Raw genomic sequence first — 20,465 nt, 5'->3', positions numbered from 1 at the left:
CTGAAACCGTACACATTATATAGCAAAAAAGAGCCTAGGCCTGTCCAACATGTGCTAAAATATACTGAAGACAAGATGAAATCCAAAAATCTATTAAAAATTACAACACAAAAAACACAATAACAGACAGGAAAGTAATTGATAGGAATTTAAATAAGGAGTCTCACATTTTCAGTCAATTCAGCCACGATGAGTGGAACTACGATCCCCGGAATACTGGCGAACGTGTTGGACACAGCAAATAGCAAAGAAGCAAACCTATGCGGGGTAGAAATCGCAAAAGTAACTAAAATATTGTCATTAGCTTTAACGTGGTCGCAGTTGTTGACTTTAAAGTTATGAAATTTAATCACTTATGTTTTTTTCCTGACAAAGAATTGTTTTCTTTAAACATTCCGATAACCGTAACGTCTTAAAACAGTTTTGTGATTTTTATTTTCGCATCTCATATTTTCTATAACGATCCTATGATTTGTATGCCGTCGATTAGACACGAAAATGGAACGTGTATTACCTTGGCGACATGTCGACCCAGTTGCACGTATATCCGGCGCCAAATCCAAGGCCTTCCAGCATGGTACACGCACACAGACAAGCGATCACCAGGCCTCGTTGGTCACACGTGAGAAATCCGACAACACAGAGAAACACTGCCAAGCCGATCGAAGCTGAAACAAAGTGGTGTGAGCTATGACGGTAAGGGCGTAAGAGAACTGCAATGGGGATCAAAGATGAAACATTAAGCTTAAAAGCCGATGATGTATGGCAAAATTTGACACTTGTGGAAGGATTATGCCTGACTAACAAGAATAAATTCTTGTCTTAAAATTAATTGCCTTGATTTCAATTCTTTTCCATTTTTAGTGAGGTGGACTTATGAACCTGACCTTATTGAACGTTATATTTCACATCGTATTTCGAAAATGCAATATGGCTGAAGGCAACACTGTCAAAAAGCCGTATTAACCTGAGACCTGAAAGAGTTTTCGCACCATCGTTACCGAAAAGCAGCCTTTCGCGCGAAAACTGTCTGCTCCGATACCGGCGAGAATAACTCCGACCAGCATAGAGATCCAAGGCAAGGCAGAGTACATTCCATTCTGAAACAATATGACTCACTATAATGATAATCTATGGATAAACTTGGTAGTTAAATTAACACTGTTCATCAACATAAATAGTCTAATTGGTCAGTATGAAAGGTGGCTCCTAGAAGCGTTTGATAAGATGAAACAAAAGAAAGTAAGTTATATAATTAAAACGTGCACTTACAGACTGAATATCGAATTTGAGAACCTCCTTGAGATACTGTGGCAAGCATGTAAGTATTAGGTAAAATGTGCATGTATCACAGGCATGCATGACCACTACAGCAATAGCCGGAGTGTACGTGCAAATATCCCGCCAGGGAATGGCCATTTTCTGAAAAATAATACAGAGCATCTACTTGGTGCATTTGATGTTAACACATAAAATTACCAAAAGTAGACTGGTGGGATCGCGGAGGGGGATCTGTGGTTGTAAAGTAAGGCATTGACTTACTCTGAACCCCGATGTTTACATCTTTTTTAAATATGCGAATCAATTCGGTAAGATATGAAACAGCAATTGGGTCTGTATTAACAGTGGTGATTTCGATATGACACCATAAGGAATTGGGATTCCATGTTGCCAATCGAGCTGTAATAACTGTGTTTAAACCTTGGTCTTGGACACGGCACATTCCGTCGTTTGTGTCAAATGAGATCTGACGAGCACATATTCCATTTGGCTTATCCGGGGATGACGCTCGGGACTGTCGAAAACAAGTAAGCTCCAGGCCGTCACAAATAGAACTCCAAAGGCTCCTAACAGTCATTAACACAAAACATTATGTTAATATGTTACAAATTAATTGATGGTGAATTTAACTAGATCGGAGTGTCTTTTTTTAAAAAGGTTTTAGACGCGGGAGAAATTTTTTAATTTCACGTTTGTCATAGGTATATATATATGTGAACTCACATTAATGCTTGATCGAACCTACCGTAAAGATAAAATATCGACGCCCACCCATTGTCGAATCCGTGTACACAAAGAAAACCTGAAATAGCATTTCCTGCAACCGATCCTATGGTTTGTCCTGTAATGTCATTCAGATTTATTAATGTAAAACACGTCGTTGAGATTTGAATATGAATTAAAATGGTTATGAATTGTCAGGATATTACAATCAACGTCGACCTTATAAGAACCATATGTTGTATCTAAAGTACATTTACCTATCCATAGTGTACAGATAAAGCGAGTTCTTTCATTTGGCAGCGCCCACGCTCCGGTTAATGCATACCATCCTGGTACAGCAATGCCCTGGACATAGAAGAAACAAGCAAACAACAGTACAGGCCTAAAAATGCAAACTAAGAAAATAAATTGTTTAGATGCTCTAAATCATCATCATCATCATCATCATCATCATCATCATCATCATCATCATCATCATCATCATCATCATCATCATCATCATCATTTTATTATTGGTATATTTAAAATGTTTCATTAAATCTAAACATTCATTTAGAAGAATTGAAATATAAACCCACACTTGAAATTCCAATCACGATTCTGTCGAAAACAACAGCATATGGGCTTGCCCTTGCTAGTACTGGTATCAGCAGAGTGCACAGGGACGCTAGAGCCATTGACAAGCCAATCACTATCTTGCCGCCAAACCGACTGGCCATCCAGCCGCCGGGGACCTGCGTCACCATGAAGCCGTAAAAGAAACCGGACAGAATCAGGGACTGGGTCTTTTTACTCCATTTAAACTCCGCCGTCTGAAATCGGAAACATATAGATAACTGTTGCTCGTTTATATTGTATTAAAGTATCAAAAGGATAGACAAACACGCTTTCTAAACGCAGTAGCTAATTGCTAATGAAGCTTTTTATGTGTTAAATAAATATATTGTAGAAAAGTGATCATTCGTAGGAAAAGAAATATATCGTCAATTAAAGGCAATATTGAGACTATTGACTAATTTACTGCACATTTACAGTGTTAATCATTACAGCAAGATTTTTTAACTATTAGAATAATGCATAATTATCATATAACGAGAAGATATAAGTGATGACCTCTGCCGATAACTGCTCGTCATATGTAGACTCACAAGATGCCAGGTCATTGTTTGCAATGCTAATATTTGTCAAAATCTGATACCCAGAGGAGTTTCCATCAGGCGGTTTAGCCATACACACGATGGCGACACTCATGTTTGTGCTGAGTCCATAAAAGAGAACCCCGTACCAGAAGCCCATACCAGCAAGAATGAGTCGACACGGACAGCAAACACTATTTACCGACGGTGGGTGAGAACTCTCTGAAATAAAGTTGATCAATCAATATGTAAGATATATTCTATGGAAATCATACAAACTAAAGGCGTCAAATAACCTGAAATGAAATTGACGAGCTTAATGCTCAAGGGTAAAAAATGTCTTGAATCATAATCTAAATGAGAAAAATATATCAGTGTAAAAATCTAATTTTATAGTTCTATTATTTGCTTATGTTTTTCTTAATACCTTTACATGAAGCAAACAGCATCTATCTTAATGATGATATATGAGAAATTCTATATCATTTAAACTTGCCACATTTGTTATATGTATGCTGAACGTTTTGTTGTATCACGAAACGAAAGACATGTCTATGTTTAACTTACATGAATAAATAGTATATAACTTTTATATAATTATAAAAAAAACGAGAAGATCAATAAGCAGTACCATCTTTGCTTCCGTCCTGTTCTTTCTTAACACTCTCGTATACGGTACCATCGCTGAATTTCTTTGTCATTTATCTTATATTGCGGACCTGAAAAACAGCAAAAATACCTTTCCAGGCCTCATGAAAATAGCTGTTCAGTGAAAACATGCTCCTTAACGTTTTTTTTTTATATCAATTCAAAAGAATATTTCCTCTACGAGCATTTTTTCATTTTAAATATTTTGGAAGCGTATTGCGCTATAGATTTTAATTGTTTGTGGATGTTGTTATATACTAGAACTCTGCGAATCTTAAATGTCGCCTGTCGCTTCTTAACGTATGATAGTGAGCCACTATGACCATGACCTTCGACATTTTGACTCAAAATCAGTTATGACATATGTACAAAGTAAGTTTGAAGATCTGAAACGAGTTGTTCCTTATAAAGGTTACCATGCCATTGACCTTTAATATAACGACCGAGTATTGCCATCTACTGACCTTTACTTTTAATGTGTATATCAAGACATACTACCAAGTTGTTCAACCGTTTTTGATCGAAAACGAAAATGTGACTCCGACGACAACGCGGACGAAAACGATCTTATACCGTTCAAACTAAATGATTTAGACGAGAAAATCAATGCGCAGCTTTGTAATTTGTAGTTTTGCCTGTTGTGAACTGTTAATCATATATTTGGCACATACAGGTGCGTTTTTTATTCCGTTTTAAGGATGAATACTTATGTGAAAATCTACAAAAACAAGCTCAATAGCCAAACGTTTAAAAATAAACCCCGTTTAATGGCACTGGGTAAACCCCAGTGACATAGAACACAAAAACAAAAAGTCACAAACAAGAAACATGGAACAACAGCATAAAACTCCACAAACAGCACCGTGCATATATACTATATAAAAAACTAGGTATGTTTATCAAGGATTGAACTTATAAACATAAACCTAATTCTTATCGAACATAAACGAAAACAAGCGTGTTATTCATAGTATTCAGATGCCATTGGTGACGCAATCAGTCACTTGTTGCTATGTTTCAAGATTAAACCACTAAAGTTTTATGTAGCACGCCATATTAAAAGTAACCCGTCAACCATATGTCATGACATTTATTGAATAAGGCTTTAACCCTTTAATTCCGTTTTCAGTGGATAATTTGATGCAAAAAGGGTAATTAATCAGTAGGTATATCTTAACTTTAAGGAATTAATTAGCTGATTGCCGATATAAAAGATTTAAATTGAATTACTATAGCGCAAATTAATAAAATATCTAGAAGCCTTTATATATATAATTTGCCGCCAAACCGAGTTTAACAATGCGCTATTCTCATGACCAACATACGCGTGATTCATCTATCAATTGGTTGAATAAAATTTGAACTGTTGTTGCATTCTTAGGATGAGTATCATTCATTATAAATAAACGTTTGCAGGGGCGGTTAAAACGACGTTAGAGGGGCCCCAATTTGTTGGCACGAATTAGGGCCTGCACCACCTTCCAAAGGAATCTATAGAATTAGGCACTAAACGTGGTTATACGGATTTAAGGGGAAAACGTTTGCTAAATTTAGTCTGAAATGGACCATTCTAGTGTAATTTATGCTTATCTATTCTACGAAATCGATGGACCAGAAAACTTGGACAATTACTTGCCCCTCAAAAAACTCCTACCTCTGCCAGTAGTTTGTGTAAGGGTGACAAACAAGTGACAAAACCTTTAACAAATTAATTTAAAAAAAATGATGACGATGTGTTTCTATCTTATCGTATTTAGATAAAATCAATCACGATCTTGCACTTGGAACAAATAACCAGATGAAATCATACTGCGGACGTAAGTAACTTTATCACCAAATAACGTTACTGAAATTCATCTTTCATAAGTTAAAAATGTATTTTTGTCATACTTTAAGTTTTAATAACTAGTTAATTGTCGTTCGTAATTTATTTATTTTTTGCAGCTATAATAGACAAACTCTTTTCCACATTTTTCCACATACAGAAAACATTTGAACGAGTATAAAGAGCCTATGCAAATATTAACGACCACAAACAATCTATTATCCAGCGGTTATAATAGCCAAATTCGTTTAAAAAAGCCATTTCACAACATCTTATAAGAATATAAACAATCAAAACAAGCCATTCTCCACTTTTTCGAATTGTTTTTGTCTTCCAGTGGGCACTACATGCTTACGAGACACAAGCAAACTTATGTGTACGCTGTTTAAGTTCGCTTCATGTTTTTATTTCTTTTGCTTGGTCTTTGACCGGAACAAGTTCACTGGAAGCCAAGAGGTCTTCCACGAAGGTCCCGAATACAGAAGCCCCAGCATCAGTCAACAGGACGATTCGCCAATCCGCGCTGCTTTGCCGAAACAAAATAAATGCATACAACTAGTATTATCTCAATCATGCTTAAAGTCTCACTCAGATACGATATTGTTTCACTTAAAATCCAATTGTCTATTCTTAACATATATCACAAAACTGTAAGTGTCAACTCAGTCGATATCTTTATTTCAAAAGGCAAATGATCAAATATTAAATATAAATCATTATTGAATATTATATATGTTACCCAGGTTTCAAAGTCTTATTTTAATAAGTTAATCCCTTAAGGAAACGAGCAGGTTCATTTAACATGCGAACTCAAGTGTGACTGAGTGGTCAGTTGTGTATTTTGTTGTCCACTGTCCTCATGGGTGATTATTATGTGTGAACGAGAACTGGTTTTTCAACTAATTTATTTTTATTAATAGATACTAACATTTTTTTTTCATATTTCCCGCTCTTATATTTACAAATCACTTTCGAGTCAGGTTTTGAGGTGCCAACATCTCAAAGATAACTTTATTCATATTTTATTCCACTGCCCGGATTTATTCAAAGTCAAACCTTTGGAGTAGCACGGGTAACATATAGATGAATTAAATAACTCACATTCTTTGTGACTTCTGTTACAACCAAGGGGCAAAATATACCAAGAATTAATGCAACTGTGTTAGATATCCGAAAAAAATTGGTGAAAACCTAAAATACAGTGAAACATCAACAAATCAAAACACACTGTCCAAATTGAGCGATAGAGAAAATGTACACCTTCCGTGAGAGAGGGAAACAACCATATAAATCATAAAGGCATTACCGTCTAAACTATGAATACATGATAAAATCAGTATTTAAAAAACAACAAAAAACAACAATACAACACAACAACAACAACAACAACAACAACAACAACAACAACAACAACAGAAAAACAATAAAACACAAGAAAAACATACATGACAACATAAACAATAATACTATTAATACCATATTTCATTAAATTTAAGTATTATCGTCTTGGAACGCTTATAGAATAGAACTGGGAATTAAACCGTTTATCAAGTATACAATCTCAAATGCTGTTATTTGGATGAATAATGCAAGCTTGTATAGAAAAAATACCAAAACAAACACAATAAGACAACGTCGACGATACCTGGGCGTCATAATGACATATGTACCGATATATTCACTTGATACTCCAGTATCTCCAAAGAAAGTGTACAAACACAGAAGTACTATGAGTATCATAAGGTACCTTTCCTCGCAGGTAAGGAAACCAGGGACGGATCTACATGTAGCAACAGCTAAGAATGCTGTAATATGCTAACTGTCACAAAAACACGCGAATTTATTGATTTTTTTAACATACTGTAATTTAATTACGTATTTGTGTTTTAATGTTTGTACACCAGTGGTGTAAGTTATCAGTTTTTGCTAAATAAACAACAGTTTGCCCCAAGATGAAATTTAACAAACATTAATGTGGAATTTTACCCAACCTTGCGCCATGTGAAAAAATACTTTGAAAACCTGTTTTTTTTTGTACAAGTGGCGCAGAGACACTATATAAACGATTTACGGGACATTTTAAAGTTCTTGCAAAATTGGATTACTAAACATATTGAATTTTTATTCTAACATCTGGACTTTAAAAAATTGTATTTTTTTTTGTATTAACTGTTTACTTTAACATATTTCTTAAAAGAATCATCTATAAATTTCATTATTGTTGATAACTATGCTTCAGTTAGAAATTAAGAAATTAATTAAATTAAGTAACTTAAAATTAAACAAATTCCAGTGTGGAAATAAAAATGGATATTTGCCGCACTAACATTGTCAATTCTCTTATGTGACTGATTCATTGTCAATAAGGTATGAAAAACACGCAATGCTTTATATATGATGACAAATATATCACACTACTTACCGAAGTCGGTAGTTCCCTAGTTTTTGAGATAGAAAGTAGTTTCCTCGTCTTGATTTAGAGTAAATGCAATCCTTCAGGGAAAACCTTTCTACATATCAATTATACAAAGAAAATGTAACCATTTTTCACACCAATTCTACAGAGAAAATGTAACCTTTTTCACATCCATTCTACACCACTTCTTATATATAGAGCTAAACACGTTAAAATGAGGTAAAAGGTCCACGGGTCACAAATATGCGCGACCAGTGGGCCATATACTTGTGTATACGTGACCATATACATCCAAAGCACTCTTAGAATCTTGCAAGAATAAAAACAATATACCTTGATTTTTAAGACGGTGTTGAGCAGATTTAAATAACGCTCGATTCCGTTGTTATACATGTGTTTACGTTCATAGTTTTAATAACACAACAAAGGATGATCCAGGTGACACAAAACGAACCTTTGTACAATTTATTGCCAGCAAGACAACATGGCACTCCGACCAGAAAACCAAGGAACTTTACTTCAAACACAATAAGATATAAATTCAGAAAATAAAAGCAGTACCCCTGGTTTTGCCGGGGGCTATGGACGGATTGATCTAAACTATGTTTTAATAGCTATATATCTGTTCCATGGTTAATGAGGTCACTGCTCAGATATTCTTGCACAATATACCAACAACAAGGGACAAAAATCAGACCGAACACACATGCAGGTTAAAGATAGCTACGGGATTATTCACTCACAACATCTATCCAGTTTAATGAGTAAGGATAAAAGTAATGGATGTTTAAATTAGTCACCGTATTTAAATAAGTTTTGGTATAGAAAAGATGAGTTAATGCGTCATAAATTATTCAAGTTCTTATTTAACTATGAAGCCAAATACATTGACTTTTGAATGTCTGTTAATACCTTTAACATTATCTTTTATGTCACAAAATCATGTCACGATAAAAGGCGAGCATAAAAGACTTACCGTATATACATCATATTGACCCCACCCCTTGTGGATATGTCATTCTGAACCGATCGCAGCGCATTGCAATATGTAGACATTGACAGTCTCCGCAAGAAGATTTCCGTAATTCCCGTTTTCGTTTAATTTGTTATCTTAGTCAATAAATGTGGTCGACTCATGATCAATGTTATCAGAGAATTAGGTTCAGTGTGTGTATACCACGTGGTAAATTGCGACAAAATCCTACGTCGGAAGGCACTATTTTGCTCCGAATCAAGACTTTAAACAAAGATAACTTTCCTATTTCTTCACCATAAATTTTAAATGAAACAAAGCACAGTCTACGCCGCTTACGGAGCCCCGCCTTCGGTCTTTACCAGAGTTTGATTGAGAGTTTGGTTTCTGAAAACACTTCGACAAACCTATTCACAATACGCCCGTCTGACGGAGCAAAACATTATTTTGGAAACAGGTTTGTCAAGTGTTTGATGAAACTAATCACCTTATCAAATCCCGGTAATAAAACGAAGGCGGGGCTTTTTAAGCGGCATAGCCTGCTCTTTGTTTTATTTAAAATGGTGTAGTAAAAGAAAAGTTATCTTTGATTTAAGTCTTTATATAGGCAAAATGTTGCCCTCCGACGTAGCATATATGACGCAATGTATCACGTGGTATACACACACTGAGGTTTATCTGTGTATTATTTAGTGCAACACTCATGCTGGTGTTAAGCCCGTATCCCTGGACACCAAACCAAATTCCCATGTAAGCAATCGCCCATCTCTTTGGAAGACGCGCGGCCTCAGATTCTTTAAGAAAATTACTAATACATGACACATATGCTTCATTTAAATACACATGTAATAATGCTTGCCAAGTAGGATAAAACCTCTTGCAAAACATTTCACTATCACGTTTTAAAGTTATTTTTATAGATTTTAAGTCACTAAAACACAAGTTGAACACAACTTTACTACAGTTAAATATAAATCGTGGATATGAGGTAAATGAACACTGCTATACAAAAAAGAAACTGATACTCGTAATTCTGACACACCATCTCACCCTTTAATACACCAAGCTAGTGCTGCAGTGCACATTTTACCATTTAAAAAGGTTAAAACTTGAATGGTTGACGTGGTATAAATTATCTGGATTTGTTTATGCCTAAATTAACTGATAAACATATTATACTTTATAAACAGCTTGCATGTTCATACATATTGCGATTTCAGCATGACATTTTCTGTACACATATGTATTAAATTTACCACAAGTTTCTTTTTGGGTTGTAAAAGCTTTTCTGGAATATTCATATCACAAACCAGTGCCGTAGCCGGACTTAAAAAAAAACACCGAGGCAGAACGGTCTATGGGGGTCCGGAGGTATGCCCCCCCCCCCCCCCCCCCCGCGGAATTTATTTTTGCAAGAAGCGATTTCCTGCATTCTGGAGTATCTTTGGTCGATTGAAGGTGTGTACATTGAGGCAAATGAAGTAAGTCGAAAAAAGTTATTTTTAGAGCTATAGAAATTGTTATATGCCTAAACACAGAGTCAGCTGCCTCGGTGTGCCTGAGTGTAGCTACGGCACTGCAAACATTATTTAATAAAAAAACACAACATTCATATCGTATATTATGTCTACTTTTACCACTAGAAGCGTTTTTTTATTTTTTTTTGAAACAATGACCATATCAATAGTACTTAAAATAAGGCCGTTTGCCGTTTGTAATCAATCGAATCTTGGTTGGATTTTAATTACTTGTATGCTAATTCTAAATTCAAAATTCCTTAAAAAGGAAGCATACACATTCTAATGTCAACCGTATACTATGTAAGAATATAAAACAGTATAGCATACCTGTTTCAATAGATCCACATTATTATTGATTCTTCTGATGAATAACAAGAGACAGCGCGCTCGACTATTCCGCCGCTTTTCAATGTAAGGATTGAATAGTTTTGGCGAAACATGCATGGATCACTTGTAGATTAGATTTCAATGCAATACATGATGTGCTGAGATATTAACTTAATTGTGGTTACGTGGAAAACTTTAACCAGAATTTTTAAGTCTAATAATAAAGGGCCCATATTGGCAAAATACAGTTATCTAACTTGGTTATTCAATTACGTTGGGTGGTTGAATACCATTGTATAAAGTCTCATTGCAATACATCAGTTGCTGAGATAGTATCCTATGTGAGCTAACATGCAAGACCTTAACCATAATTTCTAAGTCTCATAATAAAGGGGCAAAAATTATATAATATGAAAGATAGAGTTATCTTACTTGATTTAAGAAGAAGGTTAAATAGTTGGGAGCCTGTGTGTAAAGTTTCAATATGACAGATAGAGTTATCGTACTTGATTAAAGAAGAAGGTTATATAATATGAAATATAGAATTATCTTACTTGATTAAAGAAGAAGAAGGTTAAATAGTTGGGAGCCTGTGTGTAAAGTTTCATTGCAATACATGATGTATTCCCTGAGGTATTGACTAAAACTTTGGTTACTTGCAAAACCTTAACCAAAATTTCCATGTCAAAAAATGGGCCATTATTTGAATTTAATGCAAACTAGAGTTATTTAACTTTGTTAATTAAGTAGGCTGGATGGTTGAGTACCATTGTATCAAGTTTCAATGCAATACCTCAAGTAGTTGCTGAGATATTAACCTGTGTGTGCTTGCACGCAAAACCTTAACCAGAATTTCTATGTCGAATAATAAAGGCCTATTATTTGCATTAAATGCAAACTAGAGTTATCTAACTTGGTAAATTAAGTAGGTTGGATGGTTGAGTACCATTGTATCAAGTCTCAATGCAATACCTCAAGTAGTTGCTGAGATATTAACCTATGTGGGCTTGCACGCAAAACCTTAACCAGGATTTCTAAGTCGAAAAATAAAGGCCTATTATTTGCATTAAATGCAAACTGGAGTTTTCTAACTTGGTTAATTAAGTAGGTTGGATGTGTACCATTGTATAAAGTCTCAATGCAATACCCTCAAGTAGTTGCTGAGTGTGTAGAAACCTATGTGTGCTTGCATGCAAAACCTTAACCAAGGTGTGACGCCGACGCCGACGCCGACGCTTGGGTGAGTAGTATAGCTCTCCATATTCTTCGAATAGTCGAGCTAAAAACGACACGTTGCGGTTTTTTCTTTATAACGAAAACGTCTGCATTTTTATGTTATAATTTAGAAACAAAGATGGGCTATGTATATCTACTATGTATCTCACACCTCATGTAACGGAATCAGAACTACATACAGTTGTTTGTGGTATTCGGGATCTTGGTTAGTTCCGGATCAAAGCAGGTGAAAACAATCAATTATGAAAATTGTAATAAATATTGTCCTAAACAGTTAGTTGATATAGGAAGAGTTAACCTTTTTAAAGAATTCAAACGATTATTTGTTTACAAATTGCGACTTTTATGACCTATTCTTTTGTGTCAGACAATCGGACATGCGCACTAGCTCTTTAAAAAGTACGGGAAAAGTATATGTATATCTACTATGTATCTCACACCTCATGTAACGGAATCAGAACTACATACAGTTGTTTGTGGTATTCGGGATATTGGTTAGTTCCGGATCAAAGCAGGTGAAAACAATCAATTATGAAAATTGTAATAAATATTGTCCTAAACAGTTAGTTGATATAGGAAGAGTTAACCTTTTTAAAGAATTCAAACGATTATTTGTTTACAAATTGCGACTTTCATGATCTATTCTTTTGTGTCAGACAATCGGACATGAGCACTAGCTCTTTAAAAAGTACGGGAAAAGTATAGCGTTTCAATGAAAACATCGGAGTCTTACCAGTAAGTATTGTTTAAATGCATCATATTTATACATCAACATGCTCACAAATATGTCCGTTATGACCCAAAATAAGCCAATATTATATCGGCCGCCTGTGTAAATTGCCACATGTTATGATATGATATTGATCGTTCAGGTAGTTACGGATCACGTGACTCCCAAATTGATACTCAATGGGGGAATTTCTCAAATGAATTTTGAGCTGTCAAACAGCTTTTATGTGTTGTATTTTTCAAAAGAAATTGAATATTTATGATTATTTTCATTTTAATGTTCAAGTCAATTATTTGAATGATCATTTTGATATATCCAGGATATATAATTTTAAGCTTTAAAAAACAACTTATTTACTTGAACTTAGTATTGTGTCTTGAAATACATGTAATTTAGTTGAATTGTTATTTTCAGAAATGGGAAAACCAAAACATCAAAGCCCAGCTGTGAAGAAAGCTAAATGTATTAAAAAGAAATACCAAAATGGATCCCCCGGGAAAGCCCTGAGATGTAGACGAGCCATTATCGCAATCGAAAAAAAAGGTAAAGTCTATAAGAAAAGCTTCAGAACTATGGTGTATCCTATGGTTATTTACACAGGCGGCTTTCTGGAGAAGTTGATTTAGAAAGGCGAAATGGGCCAATGCCCATTTTTAATAAAGATGAAGAAGAGGCAATGTCTAATTGGCTGCAAGAAATGGCCAGCCGTGGCATGGGTTTAAAGCCAACAGAGTTTTTGGACTTTGTGCAGGAAGTTGTGAATAAGGATAAGAGAAAGACACCATTCGTCAACTTTAGACCTGGATATGATCGGTATTATGCCTTTATGAGGCGGAACAGACACATTATAGAAATGAGAACAGAAAACTCACTAGAAACATGTAGAGCCAAACTAACAAAAAAGAAAACTGACTACTGGTACATTTCTTTCAGGGATTTTTTGTCTGTAAAAGGATTGATTGACAAACCGAAATGCATTTGGAATGCAGACGAATCAGGTTTCAGCATGGAAAGTGTGTCAAGCAAAGTCATCCACAAGAGCAAAACATCTATCTCAAGTTCCTCATCTGACAGGTGGCCACAGTAAACAACGTCTAACTGTCATGTTTTGTGGATCTGCTGATGGAACAATAATGCCTCCATATTTCATATATCCATAACCTAAACCCAGAGGATATAATCCATTAACGGGTGCCTTGTATGGATCTGACACAGCCTACATTAAAAAGGGTTGGATGGATGCCTCTACATTTGCGAAGTTTCTAGATAATTTCCATCTGCATGCTGGTGAGGAACGCCCAGTGGCTCTATTGATAGATAGTGTGAGCAGTCACATATTCATGCCTGCATTTGAACTAGCTTGTAAAAGGGGCATCGAACTTTACCGTATTGTGCCAAACGCTATGCATCTAATGCAGCCTCTGGATGTAGGCGTGTTTGGACCACTGAAACAAAGGTGGCACCAGGTTGTGAGGTCCCATACTAGAATCAGCCCTGGTGTACCAATCAGCAAAAAAGAACTTTGCTGAAAAAATTCCTTCTGTTTTATAAGCCTTTAACAGTCATCAATGCCTTTCGTTCATCCGGAATCTACCCAGTGGATACTAGTACTGTAATCAAAAATGAGCATCTTAAACCAGGTATCACATTCGGTAGTGCACAGTCCAAATCACTGGATGAATCCACAACAGAATCGAGTCTCGAAATACCAGAGCCTGATCATCAACAGCCAAGTGGATCATCGCTGGCTCTTGAAAAGTTAGAAACTGCGCTGACAACACCTATAAAAGCCAAGTACACTAAACGTATCAAAGAGGGCTATGATGTTGAAGGACAATCGCCGTGTTATTATGTCTACAAGAAACTTCTATCGACAACATGTCCCAAAACTGTGACAAACAAACCTATAACCGCCTCAGTGTGTGAACCATCTGAAAATGTACAAAGCAAGCCAGCTGTACAAAGTGAAACAAATGTTGAGAATGAGCCTGTCTGTGGACTTGATATGTTAGCAACAGTTGCATCTGCGTGTAGCTCAGAAAATCAATAATCTTCAATTATTTCACCAACATTGAAGGAGGCACTTACATTCCTATCAGCTGCACAGAACAAAATTGAAGCGAAAATCACAAATTGATGACTTACCAAACAACCTCACATCATCTGATTCATAAAGTGCTATGTTTCTGAAAAGCTTGAGTAAAATCAGAGCATTTAGAGAAAGGGAAATTGAAGCAAAGAAGAAATACATGTCACTAGCACTGAAGTTAAACACTAAATCAAAATCTAATAGTGCAAAATCTAGCAAAAAACTGTAGGCAAAAAATCTAAGAACATTAAATTGACTCTGAAAAAAACATACACAAGGAAAACTTCTTTTACTGATGAGCCAAAGTCCACTGAAAAAGATGAAAAATGAACATGATAAACGGGATAATACAAACGAAATGAACGTGATATGTATTTGTTGTAAATTAAGCTGGACAGAGGACAACTTCTTGGGAATTGAACGTGTCTGGGTACAGTGTGACATCTGCGACCAGTGGTTGCACTCTGAGTGCAGTAAAGAACCTGTAGACAGTGATGATGACTTCTATTGTGATAAGTGTGAGTTCAACTCAAATCTACTGAACCTATCTACTGTCCAGGAAGAGAACATGTTTCTAATAATTACCAGTACATCTTGCACATTAATATTTTGTTCATCTGTAACTGCCTTGAAATTGATATACATGTACATTTGTAAATATAGTGAATCTTAAAAACAAATACACTTATCCTGTTTTGTAATATTCAAATTCAATTTTCTACTAAAAACATAAAATTTAGTGAATATACGTAATTTAATAGTGATCAATTAAAAACTTTCTGTTTCAGGTAAAAACCAGTGAGCCAGTTCCTGGTCCTTCAAGCACAACTGATGCTACTTTGATGAAGACCATTGTGTTGGAGAAAAGTGTTATTAAGGGATACCATGTCTACAAGATCAAGCCACCTATTACAGATCCGCCTACTAAACTTAGGGTGAATACACTAACATTGTAGACAAAGAGGCATGTCTTTTGTGGCTGCCAAACCTTGAGACATTTAATGAACATATTCATGACATGGTTACAGACCAAAGTAAACAATTGAAATTATTCGACATTGCCGGCCTTCCCATTGGTCATGTACCAAGAACATTAGCAGAGTTTTTCAGAAGTGTTCTTGACGAGGAGGGAAGTATTTACGCCATTACAACTGGTGAACCGTGTCCAAGCTTTCCTCCCTGGCCAGCACTTAACGAGAAAGGAGGGGGTGCTGTTATCCCATGCTCCTATTTCATCTCGTGTCCATCAAGAACATTTGAAATGTCTGTCTCCCAGTTGCGCTCAGCATTGGAAACAATGCAAGAAGGTTCAGCTATGAACGTGTCATTTATTTAGTGAAAAGAACAGTTGTTTAATTGATGCTTAATGAAACACGGTAAAATCTTCCAAGTGTGTAATCATGTTTTTTAAATGTGATTTTTTATAAAGGTCAAGTCAATTTTTGATTTGTTTTGTATACCTGGTATGTGATGTTATAAGTGTGAGTATTTGTTAACTGATGCTTGATGATACAGGGTAAAATCTTCAAGTGTGTAATCATGTTTTAAAAATGTGATTTTATAAGTCTAGTCAAACTTTGATTGTTGTGTATACCTGGTATGTGATGTTATAAGTGTAAGTATTTGTTTTGTATACCTGGTTTGTGATGTTATGAGTGTGAGTATTTATTAATTCCTGTCTTATAACTGGAATCTTAATGCATGCATGTTCTAAAGTTGTGTTATTTTGTTATTTAATGCTAGTATGTATGTTTAAAATACAATCTAGTTAATCATTGTTCTCTTTTAAAATGCCCCCTTTGTTAAATTTGAATATGGCATGTCCACAAGGCATATATAGGAAAACATTGATTAACTGGTACAAATGTATGCCCCAACTTCTTAATTCAATGTGAAACACATTATATACTTCTAATTTAGTGAAGTGTAACCCTTTGACAAAGTTTTATACCGGAAGTAACCAAATTGGTAAGGTTATTCAAGCGTGTAAATATCAATGAAAGCCTAACATTTTGTTACAAACAAGTTTGGTTCAACTTAGGAATAGTTTGTCTTTCATGTTATATAAAAAATATAATTCATACCAATGGGTTTGAACTACAAATACGCGAAAAGGTTGTTACTGATCCGGAATACCCCAAACTACTCTATAAGTATTGTGCAACTGATAACTTATCTACATTAACTTTTAAGTGGGTGTTTTCAGGAGGGGAGGAAAGTTTATAAATGATATCGGTACTCCGTCTTTGTTTCGAGTTTTATATACTTTAACTTAACTGTACTGAGCATTTTACAATGAAAACAATAAATATAATAAACATACCCTAGAAGAATGCCAGTAGTATAAGATCCGTTAAACACACAAGCTGTCTACACTAAACGCACTGCAATACACACATTGAGAACGAAGTGGTATCGGAAGAAAAACACATCAGTATCATACTGAGGTCAGAATCTAGTATGAGTAGCGAGTAGCCGAAAACAATAGAAATGCAAGCTGCCTATTAACTGAATGTCACAATTAACATCGCATGAAAAAAGACATTATTTTAAACGAATGAAAAAAAAAACGAAATAAATCTGAATATATAATCCAAAAACATGCTTTTCAATTTTAATATCACAGTGTTAAAAAATGTAAAAAGTTATTAGTTCAAAATTTGTCCCACGGATATGTAGCTCGGCGTTGCGTGAGTTTCTCGATATTCATTTGGCTTTAAAACTCTAATGCAATTGTAGAACAGGTGAATTGAAACATTATGTAATAAAATCATTGCTAAAGAACGAACTACAGGAATGAAATAAACAAAACATACAATATAAAATCAATATCTTATCAAAACATATTAAACATTAGCAATCACATGTATTCTAACAAAATAATCCTAAAACAACTAAAACCAACTTATTATTCAATATAATTTATTAACATAATTTAATTCAAATTCAATGTTTAATTGTTAACGTAACGCGTAGTCTATACAGTGTATCTGAATAGTTTAAGAATAAGTTTTGTAAACTATGAGCTACCAGCCGATGAAGGCTCCGAATGCACTGAACACAAACACCTGGTCAGGTGAATCTGACAGGAAAAAAATCTATTCGCTTCTTACAAAACTTTCGCTCTTACTTAAACATATGGACGTAACAAACATTAATAAGTTCGTTTAACAATGTAAACACGATATGCAATTTTAAACGCTGTGTCATTCTTTCTCTCTTTAAAAAATGACTCTTGGTATTTTCTTTCTACCAATAATCCTAAAACGATTTCTCATTAACTCACAAGAACTACTTGGAATGAAAAGTTTGAAAAAAACACTGTTAAATTTACCTTCCTACTGTCGGGCGGGTCCGATGGCGGCGTCGTCTACCTCAAGATCACCGGATTAAAACATTCGATTCAAGGGCGTTCGTTGCACAACATGAAAGCAGTTTTACAGATAAGAAAAGGGACCAAGTTACACATGTGAAAGACGTGGAAATTATAACGATTTCGCAGCAACAGGATTATGATGATCACAGTGAATTAACAATAATACAATAAAAATACAGGGAAAAGCCCAGTAGTCGAAATATAAAAATATAAACCCTATTTAGGGGCAAGAGGCAAGGGCCCAAACGACATTGATCTATAGAAAAAAATATATTAATATCACAAACACAAATACAAACACCAAAAACAAACTATCAGAGCACGCATCAACTTAAAAAGAATGTTCAAATTATGTCTTCATTTAGTCTAATCATTGTACAAACTAGAAAAACAAAATGAAAAAAACATTAAAACAAAAATATATAAATGCTGTGTAATAATCTTAGAGATGTGTAAACGAAATGAATCAAACAAACATTAAGAAGTGCAACATAAGGAACAGAACCACGATCGCTTTCCTGACGATCCAAGCGACGGAAGCGAGCGTCGCGGGAGCAATAGGTCCCCGGTCAAGTCGCAGATTCAGGCTTTCAATATCTGCACAACTATCGTGCCATATAAGATTGCCTCTTTTTTCATGCTTTACGATGAAATATGGGGTTTTAACAGTGAAATAACAACAGTGAAAATATAAATTTGATATTTTCACTGCAAAATAAGGAGTGAAAATATCAACTTTCAGAACTACTTTTAAATTCCTTTGTTGTTACATGTACTTGCCTTGATCAAAACAGAACATTGGACTTCAGTAAATTATGTCAAAAAATGTTAAAAAAAGAAAGAAATATTTTATAAATTTAAATAAATATATGATTGGAAATTAACAACTTACCATTTATTACCGGTTATCCCGTTTATCAAACATTTTACTGATCTTTGAAGCTGAATGTTCGAACATTTGCTTTCATACCAAACAAATTACAGACAAAAACAACTGTTCGAACATAAATAAAATTTTATATCCTCGTTCAAATGTATTTTGAACTGTTAACCGTTGTAGTAAGTAAAATGAGCTTCCTGGAGAATTCACACAATTTACAGATAGATCCGATATTTTTTACCCCACCCACACCTCAAAATGTGTCAACAAACTAGCGTGGCATTTGGAAAACAAACATTTTAAATCGAAACAGACTGGTCTCTGACAGTAAGATGACTGAATATTAACTTACTACAAAAACACGCGTACATGCAGTCTTAAACTAAGAAGAATGGTTAAAATCCAGTGAGTATCCACATTTGTTTTGCTAACACATTTGACCTTCCAAATTTTCATTCTTTAAATAGCGGCGTGGTAATTTGGTTTTGTATTCATGACCATCTTAAAATAAAAAGTGTTTTCATTATTTTTTGGAACATATGTGCACTAATAATACTTCATTGTTTACTGTTCATAAAGCTTTGCAATAATAAACGAGCGAATATTAAGCTATAGGAATGAATAGCAGAGAACTATTTCTCAGCAAACCGAAAGTAGAAAAGTTGACAGCTATAACTATGTATGAGGGGCGCACCACGGGTAGCGGCGTAAAGCCCACCCTTTTCAAAAAGGGGGGTAATTCAGAAATAAATAAAAAACAACTAAAACTCCGAAAAAAAGCATAAAAGAAACAGAAAATTTGTTTATTTCAGTGTAAGATCGTACACTGAAATAAACAAATATCCTCTATTTCAATGTCCAGCAATTTTTCTTGATGAATGTTTAAAATGTACCTCCATTGATACACATGTGCAAAGCACATCATAGATCGTAAATGTATAATCCTGCGGTCCATTTCATTCAAAGAAATCCTCGAGCCTTCATGAAATAAATCGATTAAAATTGAACAATACCCCACAATAAATAGAGTCATGGATAAGGCATTGTACTCGATCTCGGACTGTTTACATAACTGGCTAGGTCCAAATGCATGAGGCAATAATTGGGCTCGTTTAACTTGTATATCAGTTCATTTCAAAGATTTTCCTGATTTAATTTTCTTTCGTTTGACATTACCTTCCACACTGTTAAATACATCAAGCGATATCTTTGAATCCACCCTGCGGTTGAGCGATTCTGAAGAACGCAGCAGCTGAATATTCTCTGGGACCTGGTCCAAACCTGGGTCGGGATTGGGAGCTGGGG

The 20,465-nt window shown here is 35.0% G+C and overlaps 1 protein-coding gene and 1 pseudogene across 9 annotated transcripts in view; one reads left to right on the top strand and one right to left on the bottom strand.

Annotated features, from left to right (window-relative positions):
- LOC128231199 (sialin-like) overlaps positions 1-18,257 on the bottom strand; it is a 29,863-nt gene extending 11,606 nt beyond the window's left edge. For 5 of the 9 annotated variants that reach the window (XR_008260309.1, XR_008260310.1, XR_008260312.1 and 2 more), the window contains exons 1-10: positions 17,228-17,358; positions 3,772-3,859; positions 3,118-3,362; positions 2,583-2,816; positions 2,262-2,349; positions 2,027-2,122; positions 1,702-1,847; positions 1,273-1,422; positions 968-1,100; positions 515-668 (exon numbers count right to left, since the gene is read on the bottom strand). Coding sequence is in view for 4 of the 9 variants with exons in the window: in XM_052943700.1 (XP_052799660.1) it covers positions 168-258; positions 515-668; positions 968-1,100; positions 1,273-1,422; positions 1,702-1,847; positions 2,027-2,122; positions 2,262-2,349; positions 2,583-2,816; positions 3,118-3,362; positions 3,772-3,841 (1,407 nt within the window). In the remaining 5 variants the exon portion in view is untranslated. Of the gene's footprint in view, positions 1-167; positions 259-514; positions 669-967; positions 1,101-1,272; positions 1,423-1,701; positions 1,848-2,026; positions 2,123-2,261; positions 2,350-2,582; positions 2,817-3,117; positions 3,363-3,771; positions 3,860-12,818; positions 12,925-17,227; positions 17,359-18,238 lie in introns of those variants that run through there. The other 4 variants (XM_052943701.1, XM_052943698.1, XM_052943700.1 and 1 more) reach the window with 3 other exon arrangements.
- On the top strand, positions 7,343-14,865 carry LOC128231102 (uncharacterized; annotated as a pseudogene).
- Positions 18,258-20,465: the final 2,208 nt, after the last annotated feature.

Source organism: Mya arenaria, chromosome 4 (genome assembly GCF_026914265.1).
Source record: "Mya arenaria isolate MELC-2E11 chromosome 4, ASM2691426v1".
NCBI classification, from domain to species: domain Eukaryota; kingdom Metazoa; phylum Mollusca; class Bivalvia; order Myida; family Myidae; genus Mya; species Mya arenaria.
Note: the sequence above shows the minus strand (reverse complement) of the source record. Positions and strands in the feature narration are given on the sequence as shown.